The 17,997-nt window shown below is 60.1% G+C and overlaps 2 protein-coding genes across 2 annotated transcripts in view; both read left to right on the forward strand.

Annotated features, from left to right (window-relative positions):
- The window catches only part of TTYH2 (tweety family member 2), a 28,344-nt gene extending 25,113 nt beyond the window's left edge, over positions 1 to 3,231 (forward strand). Inside the window, exons 13-14 of the mRNA XM_012732988.1 lie at positions 921 to 972; positions 2,008 to 3,231. Coding sequence (XP_012588442.1) covers positions 921 to 972; positions 2,008 to 2,151 — 196 coding nt within the window. The 3' untranslated portion in view covers positions 2,152 to 3,231. The remainder of the gene's footprint in view (positions 1 to 920; positions 973 to 2,007) is intronic.
- Positions 3,232 to 12,337: 9,106 nt separating this feature from the next.
- DNAI2 (dynein, axonemal, intermediate chain 2) overlaps positions 12,338 to 17,997 on the forward strand; it is a 15,788-nt gene continuing 10,128 nt past the window's right edge. The window contains exons 1-4 of the mRNA XM_004693367.2: positions 12,338 to 12,530; positions 13,849 to 14,010; positions 15,412 to 15,533; positions 16,912 to 17,054. Coding sequence (XP_004693424.1) covers positions 12,348 to 12,530; positions 13,849 to 14,010; positions 15,412 to 15,533; positions 16,912 to 17,054 — 610 coding nt within the window. The 5' untranslated portion in view covers positions 12,338 to 12,347. The remainder of the gene's footprint in view (positions 12,531 to 13,848; positions 14,011 to 15,411; positions 15,534 to 16,911; positions 17,055 to 17,997) is intronic.

Below are 17,997 nucleotides of genomic sequence, written 5' to 3' on the forward strand. Positions count from 1 at the left end.
CGGTGGGCGGACGAGCCCTCGGCCAGAGGAGGTGTCTGCCCTGGCCCGCGGGCCCGTCCCCAGGCAGCTCCACACTGGGGCCGATGGCTCAGGCCAGGCCCGAGAGCCGGATGCCCACACAGGGCGGCCGGTGAGCGCTGGCAGACCTGGGAAAGATGAGGGCCCTGTCCCTGTCTTCGGGAAATGTGGGACCTTCAGAGGGGGCCCCCGCCGCCCAGTGGGGTCCACCCTTATGGGGCAGGCGGCATGTGAAGCCTACTTTGGGGCAGCCTCACTCAGGGCAGCATTGGCCCCTCAGGGGCCCCTCAGGAGGCATTTGGGGTTGTCAACGACCAGAGGAGTGCTAGTGGCACTGAGTGTGTGGAGCCGGGCGTGCTGTTCTGCACCCCGTAACACCGGATGACCCCAGCACGGGTCCGGCAGCCGCACATGTACACGGGGTCCTCGCCTGCCCCGCCCGGACCCCCGAGCTCCTTGCCTCCCTCCTCCGGGCAGCCCGGACCTGCCTGACTCAGCCCGGGCCGGGCCTGCCGAGGGGGCTGGGAGGAGCCTGCTCAGGAACTTTCTGAAGCCCAGTCTGGCTTCTCGCTCGAAGCAGACGCCTCCTGGGTCCCCCTTTTCTCCAACCACTGTGGCCCCAGGAATGCAGGTTGAGCTTAACACTCCTCTGAGCAAAACATAAAAACCGGGAATCTGCTGCTGTGCAGACACAGTCGTGCACAGAATGAAATGACCTTCCGCCCCGAGCCCCAGGCCCCTCCCGTGGTCAGCAGAGCCGGTCAGACCTGACCGCTGACGGTCACGAGCTGGGGGCTGAAGGCACCTTTCTCCCTAGGGTGGAGGCCTGCCCAGAAACCCCAATGCTCTGGCAGAGCTGACCGTCCGCCCCAGGAAGCCCCCCGTGCCCCCTGCTGGGCCAGGTGCCCAGGGGTCGCCTGTGATGCTGCTGACCTGGCCCTGGGCAGGGGAATGGTGAGGATGGCACGGCCCAGCCCCTGCGTAGCCGCCCCCATGCCCACCCGGTCTCCATGGCTGTCGGCACGTCTGACCTGGGCTGAATCCGCCCTCTGGGGCGGCAGGGGTGTCACTGCGATGGGTGACAGCGAAGACGCACGGACACGTCATCTGGATGCCACCCTCCTTGTCTCCTGGGTCCGTGTCCTAGAGCTGCTGGACAAAAACGCCTTGTTCCCTTGTTGAAAAGCCAAGCCCGGGGCTGGCCCACGTCTCTGGGAAGACACCGGAAGTTCCCGGTGCGCCAGCCCCAGGGAGCCCTGCCAGCGAGCTGGTTCAGGAAAGCTGCTCAGGGGAGGCGCAGCCCTGAGTCACGGGGGCGTGACCCCCGGCTGCTGAGCCCATCCTGTTTCTGTTTCAGAAAATCTAGAGTGGGGCCTGGGGGTTCGCATCCGATGCGACCCCAGAAAAAGCTGACTCCCACCCCGGGAGGCTCTGGCCCGAGCTGGTTTCGCTCCCAGCAGGACGGACGTCTGCAGCTGGGTCCTCTTGCAGGGGTCCTGCCCCTGGGGTGCGAGCAGTACCCCTAGACTTCACCCACTCGTGCCAGTAGCACTCCACCCCCCAGGTATGACAACCCAAAATGCTCCAGATGCCCCTGGGGGCAAACGCACCCCTGGTGAGAAGCTCTTTAATGCCTTGGCCTCCACCCCCACCCCCACTGGCATTCAGACCGCTGGTGTGAGCCGCCTAGACCTGGGCCCCAGAGTTCTCTGGGCCAGGAGACGGGCAAAGCGCTTGGCGCCGCTTCCCTCACACCTGTGGGCTTCGGGGCCTTTCGAGACGCCAGCGCTTCTCAGGGGCACGGTTTGATCAGCTCTGAGTGAGGAAGTCTTACCTGCGGTGGCCGGCCAGTTCCGCCTGTCACCGGGCTGAGGGCTCGCGGGCGCTGCAGGGCCGAGGACCTCAGCCGGGGCGTGGTGACGCGCACAGCTGGTGTGACCCCGGCCCCTGGCCTGTGGGCCTGCGCGGGCCTCCGGCTCTGCCCTGCAGCGGGCGGGCGGAGGGGGCAGCCGCCGTGACCGCCTGACCGTCCCTCCCGCCCTCTCCCCACAGTACTCGCCCAGCATGAGGGCCACCTACCTGTCCGTGGCGGACGAGCGTCTGCGGCACTACGGCGGCGAGTTCCCGGCCTAACTCCTGCGGGGCCCCTGCCCCTCCGTCCACGTGGGCTTCTGGTCACCGTGAACACAAGCGCCTTTCTCAAGTGGACACCAAGGGCTCCTGGAGACCTCTGCTGCCACAGGGTGGCGGCTCAGACTGGGCGGGGGGCTGGACCGGAGCCTCGGGCCACGGAAGGCCGAGACGTGGCCAGCCCGGCCCCGGCCCCTCACTCTCCCAAAGGCCGTCAGTGCTGGGTGCCCGGTTCCATGCACCCTGCACCCCACTCTCGCCAGTGGGTAGTAGCAGCGAGGGGGCCGGGCCAGGCCCAGGGTCCCATAACCGGGACCGAGGGCCACGTGACCCCCTGAGCCACCTGGCTCGCGGCTGGGCACCCCCAGGACAGGGGAGAGGGCTCCGAGGTGCTTTTCCAGGAAGCGATGTTGCCGTGAGGCCGGACACCGCCCAAAGCAGCCTCCTGGGCCACAGGGAAGGTGTTGGGGTCTCTGCCTGGGAGGCTGATGGGTCGGGTGGGGGCACAGCCCGGCGCCCGCAGCGGGACACGTCGCTCCCCCCCGCCCCCGCTCCAGCAACGGCGCTGTGAGCTTACTGCAGCTACGGACAGTCTCAGGTATTAACAGACACTTTAAAAGCAACTTTAACTTTTCCCCAGTGCTGTACATATTTCCATTTTTCCAAAGAATTGAAACTCATAGCATATCCAGTTTTTAACGTCAATTAAGGGCTCGTTTCTAACATCTGGTTTGTGTATCGTTCTTCGGCTGGCGCCGGCCAGCTCTCGGAGGCTCTGGGAGACCCAGTGAGACATCCTGTCCCAGGCCGCTGTCCGATTGGCGGCCGTAGCCGCTCTGGGAAGAGCGCTCTTAAGAGCGGAAGAGGGCTGGGGGGCCAGCTCTCAGAACCCCCGTCCAGGGAAGTGGCCGCTGCCCAGAGCAACTTGCCTTCCTGTTGTCCTCGAGCAATGACGTTGGTCATTAAAGCAAGGGTGCACCCCGGATACTGTGCGTGACCCTGCCCGGCACCCGCCCAACCCCCGCGCTGTCCCCAGCCGGCGGCCAGGCCGCCGGGCACCAGAGCTCGCTGGCACGGGGGAATGGTGGCCTCGCGATCCAGGCTCCGGCCTGCCGTGCCCTGGGCGCCAGAGCAGGGACCTGGGGCGGCCGTGGCCTGGGACGAAAGCTGTTTCCGGTTTGGGAGAGCCACCTCGTCACCGCCGAGCGCAACAGCAATGGCTCAGCTCAGCCACGCGGCCACAGGAGGGCCAAGGTCAGCCGGGACTCGGCCGGCACGCCGTGTCCCTCACACCCCTGGCGTGGCCTCGGGCAGACCGGAACTGCCGCGCGGAGGCGTTGCTTGGACATGCCATCGCAGAGTCCTCGGGGGGTTCCTGCAGGAGCGGGGTGCGCATCTCGGCTTGTGTGTGTGCCGACCCCGGGAGAAATAAACCTCGCGCTAAGCTGTGCGCCTGCCGGCCGCGAGGGCAGAGCCGACGGGCGCTGGCTACGCCGTGCAGGGCTCCCGACGGGGTGAGGTTCTGAATGACCGTCATGGGGTCTCTGTGCATGTGGCCTCTGGCTGCTCATCGGGACCAAGGACAGGCCTGACTGCCCTAGACCGCCAAAACTCCCCCGAGAGGGTGATCTCAAGGTTGCTGAGAGCATGCAGCGGGCCAGGGACTCTTACCCATGTTTAGATTCATCCTGCAGAGTGCGCAGCTACCACGAGGCTAGTGCGTGTGCGAAAGGCCAGCAGTGCAGACCGAGGAGGCCTTGAAGACAGTGGCAGAGCCGGGGCGTCCACCCAGAGCCCAAGCCGAGTGCCTCCAGCCGGTCCTGGGGGCTGGGCGGGGGGACGAGTCAGGCGGCCGCCCCCCAGCTTCGCACAGGCCGTGCTGTGCCCTTCCGACCCTGCCTGTGGGGGTGCCTCTTTGCCAAGGGGTGCCTGACACACACCGCCCTCATGATTCACCCTGGGCGGTGTCTCCGTTGGTCTGGAAACCACCGAGCCGCGCGGCGCACCAGGGCAGGGACCCCTCTTGGCCCATCGTCCAAAGCTGTCGCTGAGCTTCTGGAATTGACTGCAGTGCAGGGAGCTTCCTGAAGGGAGCATTTGAGGGGCGAGGTGGAAGCTGGACCTGCCAGCAGCCCCTGCGTGGAAGCGTTGCCCAGCTAGCAGCACAGTCTCCTTTCTCCCTAGTCTCAGAAGGTGGAGGGCTTGGGGGAAAGGCTTAGAGCAACCTGCAAGCTTTTCTGTAGTTCACCCGATTTTGGCAGGTAGCTGCAGCTCTGTGGCCCAGTGAGTGCTGGAGAGGGGTAGAGGGACTTCAGCTGTGGGATCTGGAGCGAGCCCTAAGCTGCAGGCTGGCTCTACAGAAAAGGACGACGAGGCCAGGGACAGGCAAGGACAGTTGGATCTCTGTGCCAGCGCCCTCTCCTGTCTCAGCCGGCACAGCTCTTCCCCCCAGGAAGGGCTCCCAGCCATTGTCTGAGCCTCTAGTGTTAGCCACTAGTCTGAGCGTCCCGCCCCAGACCCAGACCCTGCCACGGAGGGGAAGTCATGAGCTCCGGCTGGCTGGAACAGCCAACAGAGGGGTCCCTCCCCGGGGCGGTCCATGCCCACTTGCCCTGAGGCAGGCCCAGCTGAGAGACCTCCCTCCGGTCAGCCAGCAGGTCTCCTGGCGAAGGGCCGGCCCCGTCCTGCCTCTCGATTGGTCTGTGCTCAGGAACTGAGGCTTGGGCGGCCAGCAGGTGTAGAGTCAGGTGGCTCGCCTTCTTTCTCCTTTTCATTCATTTAATTGAAAATGCACTGAGTAAAATGTAACAAGCTAACGGAACGTTCCCTCCCCTTCCAAGTCACTCTCTTCTGGTCCCTAGACTGCATGACAGAGCAAAAATACTTGGTGGGTCGTCGTGATGCTTTGTCTTTTAATCGGAGCGGTACGGGAGCTGGTTTTGGGTCTTGCCAGATGAATGCTCGAAATCATCGCTGGCTTCGCCGCTCAGCCTGCAAAGCCTGCAGCATTTGCTGTCACAGCTCAGGCCCCCTGGCCCGGCCTCGCGCATCACTCGCTCCAAATCCCGGGACCACAGAAGCATCGGGGCTGGCGGTTCTCAACTTCTCGGATGTTCTGTGGGCCAGCCCAGGGCCCTCCGCGGGCGTCTGGGGAAGACGCTTTGATTCTCAGTGTGGTAGGTTGGTTTAAATCGTCGTTATTTTTCTAGTTACAAAAGAAAGGTGATGCACACATGTCAAATTTGACGAAATTGTGAGAAAGTGAAAAGCCCCCATAACCCAAACCACGTGGGGGAAATAAACACCCACGTTTGATGTCTGATGTCCAGGGTTTATTCTCACTTTTTTGGGGAGACATGATCGCGTGGTATGTCGTATTCTGCAGTTTCTTCTACTCTCTTGGACCCCTTCCCATCATTTAAACAAAACAAACATTTGCTCCACTTTCAAGTCCTGGCTAGTGAGGATGGAGAGAGTGGAGAGCCAGCGCTGTTCCCCGGGGAGTCTCCCGCTTGCCTAGACAGGTAGACGCGCCGGCTCCAGACTCTTCTGCAAGCTCAGCAAAGAGCCTTCCCGCGGCTCTGGCTGCAAAAAACCAGCTCAAGACAGTGGCCGAGCGGATGAACGAGTTGGCACGGAGGGAGGTCGAGGTCGCTGGTCTCACAGGAGTCTGATCATTAGGATCATTAGCCGATCAGGTGCCTGGAGGGAGGTGCCTGGAGCCCAAGGGCGGAGGAGGGGGTGGGGTGGGGAGAGGAGGACCCCACTCCTGATAGTTGCGTTTCAGGGTGGGTGTAACCAGTCTTGAAATGTCAGGCAGGCAACTCAAGCCTGGGCTGGCACCCCAGATCTGGAGTCACCATGGAAATGTGGCTGTTCCTGCCCTGGAGGGAGGTGGAGCGGTGTGGGGGACAGTCCACTGTGGGCCCTGGCATTGAGGGGCAGATGGAGAAAGAGCTGAGGACGAGCAGAGGCAGGGGACGAGCAGGGAACACGGTGTTAGGGAACAGGGCAGTGAAGTGTGGACGGGGCTGCTCTTCCCTGGCTGCCTGGGGTGTGCGGGGGTGGGCTGGAGAGCTTAGCAGTAAGCGAATGGTTTTCAGCTGGATCCTTGAGCCTCTGTTACATGAGCTCATGCCAGCTCCAGGGCCCGGGAAGGGCCTGCAAGGCTGAGATGTGTTGCCACCCAACAGCTGCCTTTGGGGGTGCTGGCAAGCAGCTTCTGAATGGGCAGGGTTGGGGCGGGGCCGAACGTAGTCCTTGCAGTGATGTGGGAACATGACAGCCATTGCTGAGATGGCTGACGTGACTTCTCCGTCTTCTCCCGTTTCCCACCCAGAGGCCGTGTAGCGGGCCCCAGCTTCCCAGAGCTGGGTGCAGGGAGAAGGGGTCTGAGGTCCAGCTCGTAGCAGCCAGAGGGCTGCAGCTTCCGGGCTCTTGGCTCTGATTTGCCTCACAAAACTTGCAGGTGCCCCTCAGCCCCAGACACCCCCGCCCCACCCAGCCCCCTCCGGCCCCAGACACCCCCGCGCCACCTAGCCCCCTCCAGCCTGATACCCCCACAGCACCCGTCCCAAGGGAGTCCTTGCTCTCAGAGAAGTTGGTGGACGCAAACCTGAGTGAAGGGGTGGACGAGTCGGTGCCGCTGGTCACCGAGGGGCTTGTCTGTGGCGAGCTGGCGGGGACGCCCACCTGCCCACTTAAAGGTAGATGTCTGGTGGTGAAGACACATTTATGGGGAGTTGGGCAGCAGGAGGGGGGGCATTTGCTTTCTTCCTGTAGTTTAGCTGTTCCAAAACCCACAGGAAGCTGTCCAGGCCTCGGGCTGCCTCTCAGACCCCCCACAAACTGGCCCTGGCTGACCTTAACAAATTCCATTCATTTTTCCCCTGCAGGGATGGGACTCCCACCACAATGAGGCACCCCCATGCCCACAATGCCTCTCCCCTCTCAGTCTGGAGCCAACCCCCCCCCTTCCCTCTGCTACTCACAGCCATTTCAATGCCCAGCTCCAAACCCAGATTCTTAGATGACACATTTCTGGTTCCCTCAGCCCCACTCTCCAGGCCTCATTGACTGGGGCTGGCTGGCCCAGCCGGGGTGCCATGCCGGCAACCCCCCATCCGTGTAGTTTACAACCCACTTCCTTGCCTTCACCCCGGGAGACATTCATTTGACTCATCCTTTCATTCATTTCCTCGTTCAGTGAATCAGTGAATCATCAGAGCTGACGATGTGCCAACCCCCAAGTGGAGCCGAGGGGAACCCCGCGGCGGCCCTCCAGGCGCGTCTTCAGGGGCACGCAGCCAGGTGATGGTGAGAGCCGAGGCTGGCAGTTCGCGGGCTCCTTCACCGGACACTGCGGACGTCGGGAACGACCGGCCGGATCCCAAGCCACCGACCTGCGGAGTGCAGGGCCCCCCAGGCCGCGAGGGGTCCCCAGGCGCGGGTCTATGTGCACTCGCCAGGGTCTTGCCCCAGACATATTTGTGGACGTGGATAAGCGCCTTGGCACGGATCCCACAAACTTCGTCATCCCCGCTGCTGGGCCAACTTGTGGGTTATTTTTTCTCCTAACTGCAGAGATGTCTCCAGAAGAGGGAGGAGGAACTGGAGGCGCTTCTGACCTGGCGGGGCCGGAGGTCACGTGCTCAGGGTGACCGGCTGCGCCGCGGGGCGCCGCCGGCTGGGGTTGCTAGGCGACGGGTAAACTCCGCGGCTGGGCCGTTTGTCGGGGCTGGAGGCTCACGGTGCCCGGGGCACTTCTGGGGCACTTCTCCCGCGGCCAGGAAGCGGCAGAGCCGACCCAGGTTAAGGGCGGGCCCCCCAGGACGTCTGAGGCTGAAGAGGAGCGTGGAGAGAGAAGGGGAGAGCCCCCCAGGGTAATAATCATCCGCAGGGCAACAGCAATTCCTGGGGGCATCCTCTGGGTGGGTGCCAGGCCAGGCATCCAGGGTCCCCAAGAATTTCACTCCTCTCAGTCTCAGGACCAAACTGCTCTCCTGCACCCCCGGCTGGCAGTCGGGTGGGTAGCACCTGTGTCCTGGAGAGGGTACCGGTGGGGAGGGGGGAGGCTTCTAAAGGGACCCTAAAGAGTGGAACCCCGGTGTGGCTGAGGCAGGTGAGTCCTGGGAGACGGCTGGAGTCACGTTCACAGCGCTCACCACACGGGGTCGTGGGCTCCTTGGCTGTGCCAGGCACTGAGGGCGGGCGGGCGTGCGGCTTGCTAAGACCCGGCCAGGAGGTGGCTTTGCAGTGGGGAGACTGACCTGCGTCACCTTCCAGTCTGGGGCACTCCTCTGCCCGTGGTGTCCTCAGGGACCCCCTCCGGAGCTTACCCCAAGCTGACTTGTGCTGCAATGGGAAGCAGTGGGCGGGGGAGTGTCCTGGGGATGTCTCTCTTCTGCGGGCAGCTAAGCCCCCAAACTCCAGACGGTGCCCAAGTACCTTAGAAAGAGGGAAGGAGGCCACCCTGCTGTCCTCTGTCCCGATGTCCTCTGTCCCTCTGGGGCCGCCCAGAGCCCGGCAGTCCCTGGCATAAAGACCTGCTGCCAGGGGAGGGGGCGACGCGCTTCTGGTCTGCTTCCGCCTGGCGACTGCTGGGGGGGGGCAGGCGGCCCCTGGCCTCCCTGAGACGACACCCCGCCCCCCAGCTCTCTCCTGGTGCCCCCTCCTTGCTCCCAGGCTGGAGCCACCGGGCTTCCTTCCAGGAATCACCTTGCTAGTCACCACTGCTCGACAGCTGTTTTTCACTCGGTGAAGGTTGTGATCGGAGGGCCCCAGGGTGCGGGAGCTGGTTGCTTTTATCGGAAATCAGGTTGGGGCCAGCGGGTCTCAGCTCTGCCCCTGAGCAGCCCCCACACTGACAAAGAAACAGGAGTTGAGGAGCAGGCTACATAATGCAGGATGCTCTTAAGTGGTGTGCAAGGCACCTCGTACAGGGCTGGGCTCCTGTGACCGGGCAGTTCTGACCTTGCTTTAGGAACACAGAACTGTGGGTGACAGGATGGAGGCTGGACAGGCCCACGCGATCCTGCGTCTGAGACCCGGCAGCTGCTGCCTCTGGGCCTCTGGCTCCCACGGGTGGATGAGTTGCACCCTCTGTTTTTGATGTCTGTGCCTTTGCCCCCCAGGCCTGAGAGAGGCCCCCTGAGCCCCCCCTCCCCGCCCCCCAAGCGTGCATCTTCGCAGGCCCTTGAGTGAGCTGACTTCCGCACTCTGCTCCAGATAAACACGCTGCCTCTGTTCTCAGTCCTTGGCCTGGGGAAGCTCTTAGCGATGTTGTTAAAAATATGATCTGGGCTAAAGATGTTATTTTTGTCTGCTTGGAGTTTCCTCACCTCTCAGCCTCCCGGCGGGCTCTCAAAGCTGCCGGCTCACAGCCATTGTCTTTTCACTGAGGGGGGCAGGCAGCCGGTAATTGCAGAGCCTGCCAGGCCTGTGGGGGGCCCAGGTGCAGGCCTGTTAGCTTGAACTATGTGCCCCATGGGGAGAAGCAGCCCGATGTGCTGATGAGCTCCTCACCAGCCCCGTCTTTGTCCCCCAAACGCACTGGCAACTTTTGCTTCTGTGCCACCCTCTGCCCTCCAGCCTTTACTTCTACCTCCTCGGGTAGAGGCGGGGTCCTGGACCCGTGGAGGAGGGGAAGGTCTGCTTTCTGAGAGCTGGGACCAGCTAAGCTCTTCTGCAGCAGGTAGGGTGATGCTTTTCAGCGTGTTTGGGTGCAAAGAGACCTAAGGTCACCCAAGGCCCCCCGACCCTGGTCCCCATTCTGCTCTCCCCCTCCCCCAGGGCCTCCAGGGCCCAAAGCCACCCCAGTACATGCTTGGAAGCATGTTGGGGTCAGCAGCCAGAGCCACTGATCTCATTCCTTGCAGGCCTGGAGATGGGCGTGGGGGAACACCCTGGGTTAGACGCTTACTGGCCCCGATATTCATCTGATGACTGTGCAAAATCATAGGGTGCTAGGGCCACCCCAGACCTGCAGAGCAGCACTGGCAGCAGGGGGCTGGGACTTCCGTATTTTGTATTTTGAATGAACAGCTCAGATCCGAGAGATGCTGATTGGGCCATTAAGAGCCCTCACTTTAAATCTTGAAATTGGCCATCCTGAGCTTGGCTGTAGGGGGATTGCTGGGGTGGGGGAGGGACGGGTTAAAAATGACTGCTGAGATTCTGCTTAGTAAGTCTGGGTCAGCCTGAGCTCTGTGCTTATTTATTTATTTTTTTTAAAGATTTATTTATTTATGGATACAGAATTGGGTACAGGCCAGAGGTGCAGGGATGATAAAAAAATTAACCACACAAAGAGAGGAAAGCAAAAAAAAAAGAAAGACGAAGTACACGGCGGAGGGGAGCAGCGGGCAGGTCAGGAGAGGTCTGCCGCGCCATGTGGTCACCTCCAGGGCAGGCAGGGATCGAACTCATGCGGAAGCGGCTTTAGATTCTCAGTGCTGCGCCACCAGGGAGGGCCCATGAGCTCTGTGCTTTTTATCAAGCCCTCGAGGTATTTCTATACTCTGAGCAAGGTTAAGAATCACTGCTCTGGGTCCTCCCTGGTGGCCAGTAGGTTAAAGCACAGCACTGAGAAGCTAAAGCCACTTCAACAGGAGTTCGATCCCCACCTGCCCTGGAGGTGACCCACTTGGCGCGGCAGACCTCTCCTGGCCCACCTTCTGCTCCCCTCAGCAGTGAACTTCATCAGTCAGCCTGTTCTGCCCCGTGCTGTCTCAGGGGAACCTTCTCACCACCCCTGGCAAGGCACCTCTGGCCTGTACCCCAGCTCTGTAATGCATAAATAAATACATCTTTTTTTAAAAAAAAAAAGAACCACTGCTCTAGAGTCAACTGTGTCTGGGTCCTGGCTCCGTCTGGACTTAAGAACTGTTGACGGCGGGCCAGTGGCTACTGGCACGCTGAGCACAGGCCAATACCAGGCACGGGAGAGAGAAAAGGAAGAAGCTTTATTGTAAGTCACTTGACAGAGAGCAGATTGGAAACTGAAGTCTGCCTCCAAGGTAAAAAAAGAGAATGAACTTCTAGAGGTTTCAGGAACCAGGGTTGAGTAACTGAAGCGTGGCCACTTCCTGGTGGCTGGCCGCGATCCCCGCCCCAGAGGTGACCCATAGGGCGCGGCAGACCTCTCCTGTCTCCCCGCTGCTCCCCTCAGCAGTGGACTTCGTCGATCCGCCTGTTCTGTTCCCCACTCTGTCTGAATCCTCTCACCACCCCTGCACCTCTGACCTGTACCCCAGTTCTATATGCAGAAATAAATAAAGCTTAAAAAAAATAAAGTGTGGCCAAAGGCAAAGAAGTATGGACTTGGCTGAAGGTCACCGGCTAGTTCCAGGGCAGCTCATGCAGAGATAACTGGAGCTGTGGATTGAGTTTCCCGGCTCCAGCTCACGTCAGCCTGGGTTCCTTTCAGGGTCAGTGGGTGCCGCTGGCTCAGGCTGGCTCACTTGCAGATAAACTGCCCATGAATACAAAGGTCAAAGCGCGTCCTTTGCCTTTTGCGCTCTAGCTTCCAGCGCAGTCTAACGGACTGCCGGTTAACCTCAGTGAGGTTGACCTTGACAAGGTCTTCCCAGGAGCCAGTTTCCTCATCTGTGCAGTGAGGGTCATGACAGCTGTTTGGGGGTCGAGGTGGTGCAGTGCGAGTGCCTGTCGCCTGCTCGTCACAGTGCCCAGGACACAGCGAGGCTCAGTACATTCAGGGGACAAGTCCTTTATCAGAAACATGATTTGCAAATATTTCCCTATGTTGACCATTTTCTTAATGTTGGCTTTTTAAAAAAAGATTTATTTATGCATACAAGAGCTGAGGTACTGGCCAGAAGTGTGGGAGGTGAGAGGATTCACCAGAGACAGAGTGGGGAGCAGAACAGATGGATCTACTGAAATCCACTGCTGAGGGGAGCAGCGGGGAGCCAGGAGGGGTCTGCTGCGCCCTGTGGGTCACTCCCTGACCGGGGATCGAACTCGGGCTGCAGGGGCTGCTGGTAGCTTCACAGTGCTGTAACCCCTGCGCCACCAGGAAGGCCCCCATAATTGATTTGAAAAGAGGCAGATGCAGCTTCTGGACACAGCCCCCGGGACCCCCCGCCCCCAACCAGTTGGAAACCTGGAGGTGTCTGGTGCGGCTGGTTGGGATGGGGTCCCTCACCGCGTACCCCCTGTACCCTGCAGCGGCTGGCACCATGGAGATCGTGTATGTGTACCTCAAGAAGCGCAGCGAGTTTGGGAAACAATGCAACTTCTCAGACCGCCAGGCAGAGCTGAACATCGACATTACACCCAACCCCGAGCTGGCTGAGCAGTACATCGAGCGGAACCCGGTGGACACGGGCGTCCAGTGCTCCACCAGCATGTCAGAGCACGAGGTGCGAGGCTTCGGCGGCCGGCCCTGAAGCGTGGTCTGGGGTGCGGGTAGGTGGGAGTGACGAGGGCAGGTAGGTGGACTGGGGGATCCATCTACCCGGAGGCCAGTTTGAGGAAACGATGGTGGGTGCTGGATGTGTGAGGACAGAAGCGCCCCAAGGTCCGCCTTGAGGCCCAGGCCCAGGAGACCCAGAATATTCTGGGCCAAGTGAATGTAGATCAAGATGTTCCACTCCAGGGCTCACCACAGACATCCTCACTGTCCTTTTAGGAATTTGGTACAGTTGGGGGAAGTTTTGGGGGGGAGCCGGGATTTGTATCCACAGGCAACTGCCCAGCTTGTGAAAAGGAAACGGTCCTGTAGAAAGTTCTGGTCAGGGGGACCCCCAAGATAAGAGAACCAAGACTCATGGTGTTGTTGAGACCCCCAGAGACCTCCCGGTGTGGACCAGAAGCACATTATGTCCTGATTATGTCAAGAGCTACAGAAAGAAAATTAGACTGAAGGAGATAAACCGTCTTATCATGAAATTTTCATTTATCATGCTTTTGCCAAAAACCTCCAGCCATCAGGCTGTGGTGGGTGGTTCCGGGGACGCTCAAAGGAATTGAGTTGTTTGCTGGGGCCCGCCGCTGTGGAGGGACCAAGGCCATTTTGCCCGTGGCCAGCTGGACAAGACGGCCACCGTGAAGGTGCCGCCAGGTTTGGGTCTCCTGCCGCAGCTCCCCCTGTGAAGACTTGTACTCTTGGAGGAGATGACTTATGAGAGGAAAGGGGAGAAACTGCTCCGTGAGGTGAGCCCGGCTCACCCCTTGGGGTGTGAAGGAAAAGTTCTGTAATGGTGATCATTGCATGACTTTGTGAATGTCCATCATGCCACAAAATTATGCATTTTTAAATGATAAAAGTGGTAAATTTTATGCTACCATTATTTTACCACAACTTTTAAAATCTGGAAAAAAGGCAAGAAGGTGAAGTTGAAGGGGTCAAACAGCACCGGTGCCATTCTCTCTGGGGGCAAAGCAGGTCCAGGCCCTTGACTGTTTCCATGGCTCGATCCCTGGGTGAATCCTCCTGTCCACGCAGACTCAGCTAAAGCCACAAGTGGGTTTTTCACGGCTCCTGGTGTCAAGCCGTGAGCTCTGCAGGCGACGCTTGCGTGACTGCCCGTCACCACCTGGAGACCAGAAAACTCCTTGCTGCAGCCTTGGCCTAAGGCACCTCGTCAGTTCCCCCCAGCACTCTGGGGTCTGGGGCCTGGGAACCCCAGGCTTCTGCTAGCACCAGGGTGGCGTCTTCTCACGAGGCTCTCTGTTCAGGCCAACACAGAGCGGTTCGAGATGGAGACGCGGGGTGTCAACCACATTGAGGGGGGCTGGCCCAAAGACGTGAACCCTCTGGAGCTGGAGCAGACAATCCGCTTCCGGAAAAAGATAGAGAAGGATGAGAACTACATCAACGCCATCATGCAGCTGGGCTCGGTGAGGCTTCCTCGGCTCCGTGGGGCCCCGCTGCCCCTCCGCCCCCCACTGTGTGCTGGGATCCTGAGGCTACCTGGTGCCATAAGGAAGCTGCTTTCAGGGCGGGCAGACAGGTCCACAGCCGGAGGCCAGAGCGGATAGGAGCAGGTGCAGGGGCCGAAAGCGCGCTAGGCGGCGCCTGAAAGTAGGAAACCCCTTGGACGGGGGACCCCAGAGAGCCCCACCCAGCAGCCACCTGCAGGCAGAATCAGTCTGTCACTGCCACATCTGGACTAGGCTTCTGGTCTCTGCCACATGTGATAGAGATTGCAAAGGTGAGATGCTCACATACCCTGCCCCTGAGTGCCAGGACAACCGCAGGGCTACCGACAGGTAACTCAGAACGAGAAGATGTGAGAGGGCTCCTGCCTGTTGCTTGTAAGACCGGAGAATTCCCTTCCCGTTGAAGGGACCAGGGAAGGCTTCCTGGAAGAGGGAGTGCTTGAGCTCGGGCTTTTCCTTGTGGAGGAGCAGGGAGGCCAGATCGTGGGTGTGTGGGGCAGGCTCACGCTGCTCTGTCACCATAACGCCTCCTCCCAGTGAGCCTTTTTGACATTCCCCCCACCGTGTGCATGAAACATTAATGCCCTCGGCGTACTATAGATCTCGGTCTGTGCGGCAGGTCTGTGCTTTGTCCATAGAAAGTAATATCATTTTACCCCCAGGAAACAGGTTTTTTTTTTTATTTAATAAAGATTTATTCAGGGCCCTCCCTGGCGGCACAGCGGGTTAAAGCACAGCACTAAGAAGCTTAAGCCACTTCCGCGTGAGTTCGATCCCCGCCTGCCCCGGAGGTGACCACATGGCGCGGCAGACCTCTCCTGACCCGCCCGCTGCTTCCCTCAGCAGTGGACTTCATCAGTCGGCCTGTTCTGCTCCCCGCTCTGTCTCTGGTGAATCCTCTCACCCTCCGCATCTCTGGCCTGTACCCCCGTTCTGTATGAATAAATAAAATCTTTAAAAAAAAGTTTATTCATTTACGTATACAGAACGGAGGTACAGGCCAGAGGTGCGGGAGGGTTCACCAGAGACAGAGTGGGGAGCAGAAGACGCATCATGCAGATCCACTGAAACCCAATGCTAAGAGACAGGAGAGGTCTGCCGCGCCCTGAGGGTCCCTCCCTGGCCGGGGATGGAACTCGTGCTGCAGGGGCTGCAGACAGCTTCCTAGTCACTTTAACCCATTGGGCTACCAGGGATGCCCCCCAGGAACCATGGGTGCGATGTCACTCCATTGAAAATGGGAGACAGACGGGCGGGAGAAGGCCACGAGGCCTTTCCTACCCCCGAGACTCCACCCCAGCCCCAGTCACGGCGAACGGAGCTCCCTTTGCTTCTAGAACCCCCGTGTGCCCTGCCCAGGTCATGGAGCACTGCATCAAGCAGAACAATGCCATTGACATCTACCAGGAGTATTTTGATGACCACGATGCGGTGGAGGTGATGGAAGAAGCCCCTTCAGCTAAAACCATCAATGTTTTCAGGTACCGCTGCAGGCAGGCCGGTGCCTGGCGACCCTCTGTCACCCCAGGGGCCAGCACTCAGGACGGGACTCCTTGCCCATCACCCTGTGCCCAGGGGGATGCCCACTGTGCACCGGGCTTGCTAAGGGGCAGAATAGTAAGGTACCCCGGATGCAAACTGGCTCTACCCTGGGGCAGGTCTGCTTGGTGGGGAGGAAGGACAGCTCCCAGGAAAGGCTAGGCAGGGCGGCGATGCTGTGCACAGGGTGCTGAGGGACGTCCCGAGTCCGTCCCGAAGGGCACTAACTCCCCTCGCAAGGGCTCCGCCCTCACGGCCCCCCTGCGGTACTGGGGCCCAGCTCCTAGTAGCACTGCGGGGAGATGAGTTTCTGCCTGAGACACACACATCCTGCAGTGCGGCCGACGTGCGCCATTTACCTCAGGGCCTGCCCTGTGTGGGAGACCAACACATCGCCCACAACCGCTTCCCTGCCCGAAAGCTCCGCTGTGGCCTCTGCCCGTCGCTCCCCGAGCCCTTGGCGCTGACGGCCTTTTGCTCTAGCCGTGGTTTTGCCTTTTCCACACGGCTCCAGGTGGACGCGTCCAGCCTGGCTACATCGGTTCTGTTGCCTCGTAGCCCACACTGCGTCTCCACCGCGCCTTGCTGGGGCTTGAGAGCTCACTTCTTTGCAGCGCTGCAAAATGCCCTTGCATGTCTGCGTTTTATTCTCCGTGCACCCGCGGCGTCTGGCTGGTGCTGAGTGTGGTAATCCGAGAAGGCTGCTGTGGACCGTGGTGTGTGGGTATCTGTGAGGAAAAACATTTTCAGCTCCACCTGGCGAATGCTGCCAAGGACCTGAGAGCTGGCTCCATCCTTTCTCCTATGTTGGCACTAAGAGGCTCAAAACCCTCAGCAAGTGCGACGATCAGGCTGGAACTTAATATTTCGTCGCCACCTTTAATTTTTATCATCATTTTCAGTGTGTGGCTGCTGAGGGGGTGTTCTGACTAAGGGGGTGTTGTGTAGATGCTGCTGTTCAGGTCAGTTCTCTCAGTGAAATGGTTCCTTAAATGTACTTCAATTCTTTTCAGAGAAATTTAGTAGAGGACATTCGGGGGTCTCCCTGGTGGCGTAGGGGTTAAGTCTCAGCGCTATCAAAACTGCGACCAGGGAGTGAGCCCCAGGGCACAGCAGAACTCTCCTGACTCCCCACTGCTCCCCTCAGCAGTGGGTTTCAGTAGACCCACGCGTCCTGCTCCCCACTCTGTCTCTGGGGAGTCCTCTCACCGACCCCCTCTGGCCTGTACGCCATTCTCCTATGCATAAATTAACTTAAATAAATCTTTTAAAAAAAGACATTTGGGGAGCTGTGCACCCCAGTCATGCTGCTCCTTAAAGGGACCCCCAGGAAATCAAGCGGACGGCCACACACCTCTCCTGGCACCCTGATGGCAACCGAAAGCTGGCCGTGGCGTATTCTTGCTTGAATTTTCAACGGGCGCCTGAAGGCATGAGCTACGAGTCCTACATCTGGGATCTGGGTGAGAGTCTGGGGGCCCGGGGTGGCGAGGGAAGGCGAGGAGGCGGGCGGGGTGGCAGGGGGCCCTGCGAGCTGTTCCCGGGAGGGGGCGGCCGGAGACCCAGGAGGAGGCCGCTGTCTCCTCTCCCCTGTCGGGGTTCAGGCACAGCCAAGCCCAAGGGAAGCCAAAGCGGTGCAGTGCAGGAAACCCCCCTGGTTTGCAGGGCGCCCCGAAGGCATCTCCAGCCCACGAAGGACTCCAGGCGGCCAGGGACTCACCTTTGCCCTCTTTTCTGACGCTTGTTCCGAATCTGTGGCCTGCGGGGGCAGCGTGAACTCTTGGGAGCACAGGCCTCGGCTTATCACGTTCCCCCCTTTTCCCGCTGCTATAAACGATCACGTACCGTGGTGCCCTCTGTACGCCAGACCCTGCTCTCAACAGTTTGCTCATATCAGCTCACTTGCTAGCCGGCCTTTGATGCCGCCTCCCCTCTTCCAACCTCAGCTGCCTCCCCAGTGCCCACTACTTTTCCAGGGTATTCCCAGCACACCCCCCATTTTGCTGCAAACGGCGACTTTCCCACAAGCCTTCCTGATGGCTCAGCGGTCTCCCATCGTGTAGACAGACCGCAGGGCTTGATCCAGGGTTGCGTGGACAAAAGGGTCCCTCTGAGAGCCTGGCAGGTGGTGGTGCTGCTGGGCTTCCCGCCTGCTCACATCCCTTCCCTGTGGTCATTGTGAAAATAAACACCAGCGGTTACTAGTCAGTGTCGAACCCAGAATACACCCACGTCACAGCGGGAGCGGTTCAGCCGGTCCCTACGGCCACCCAGGCGTGGCTCCATCACTGTCCAAGTACAGGCGCGGAAACGGCTCTGGTGGGGAGCTGACTTTATGGACGGGTGGAGGATGGGTGGAGTTGACTCTGTCAAACCTCATTTCATGCTGGACCTGGGAAGTGCACT

The sequence above is a fragment of the Condylura cristata genome, unplaced genomic scaffold (genome assembly GCF_000260355.1).
Source record: "Condylura cristata isolate star-nosed mole 26May11 unplaced genomic scaffold, ConCri1.0 scaffold00038, whole genome shotgun sequence".
Lineage (NCBI taxonomy): Eukaryota > Metazoa > Chordata > Mammalia > Eulipotyphla > Talpidae > Condylura > Condylura cristata.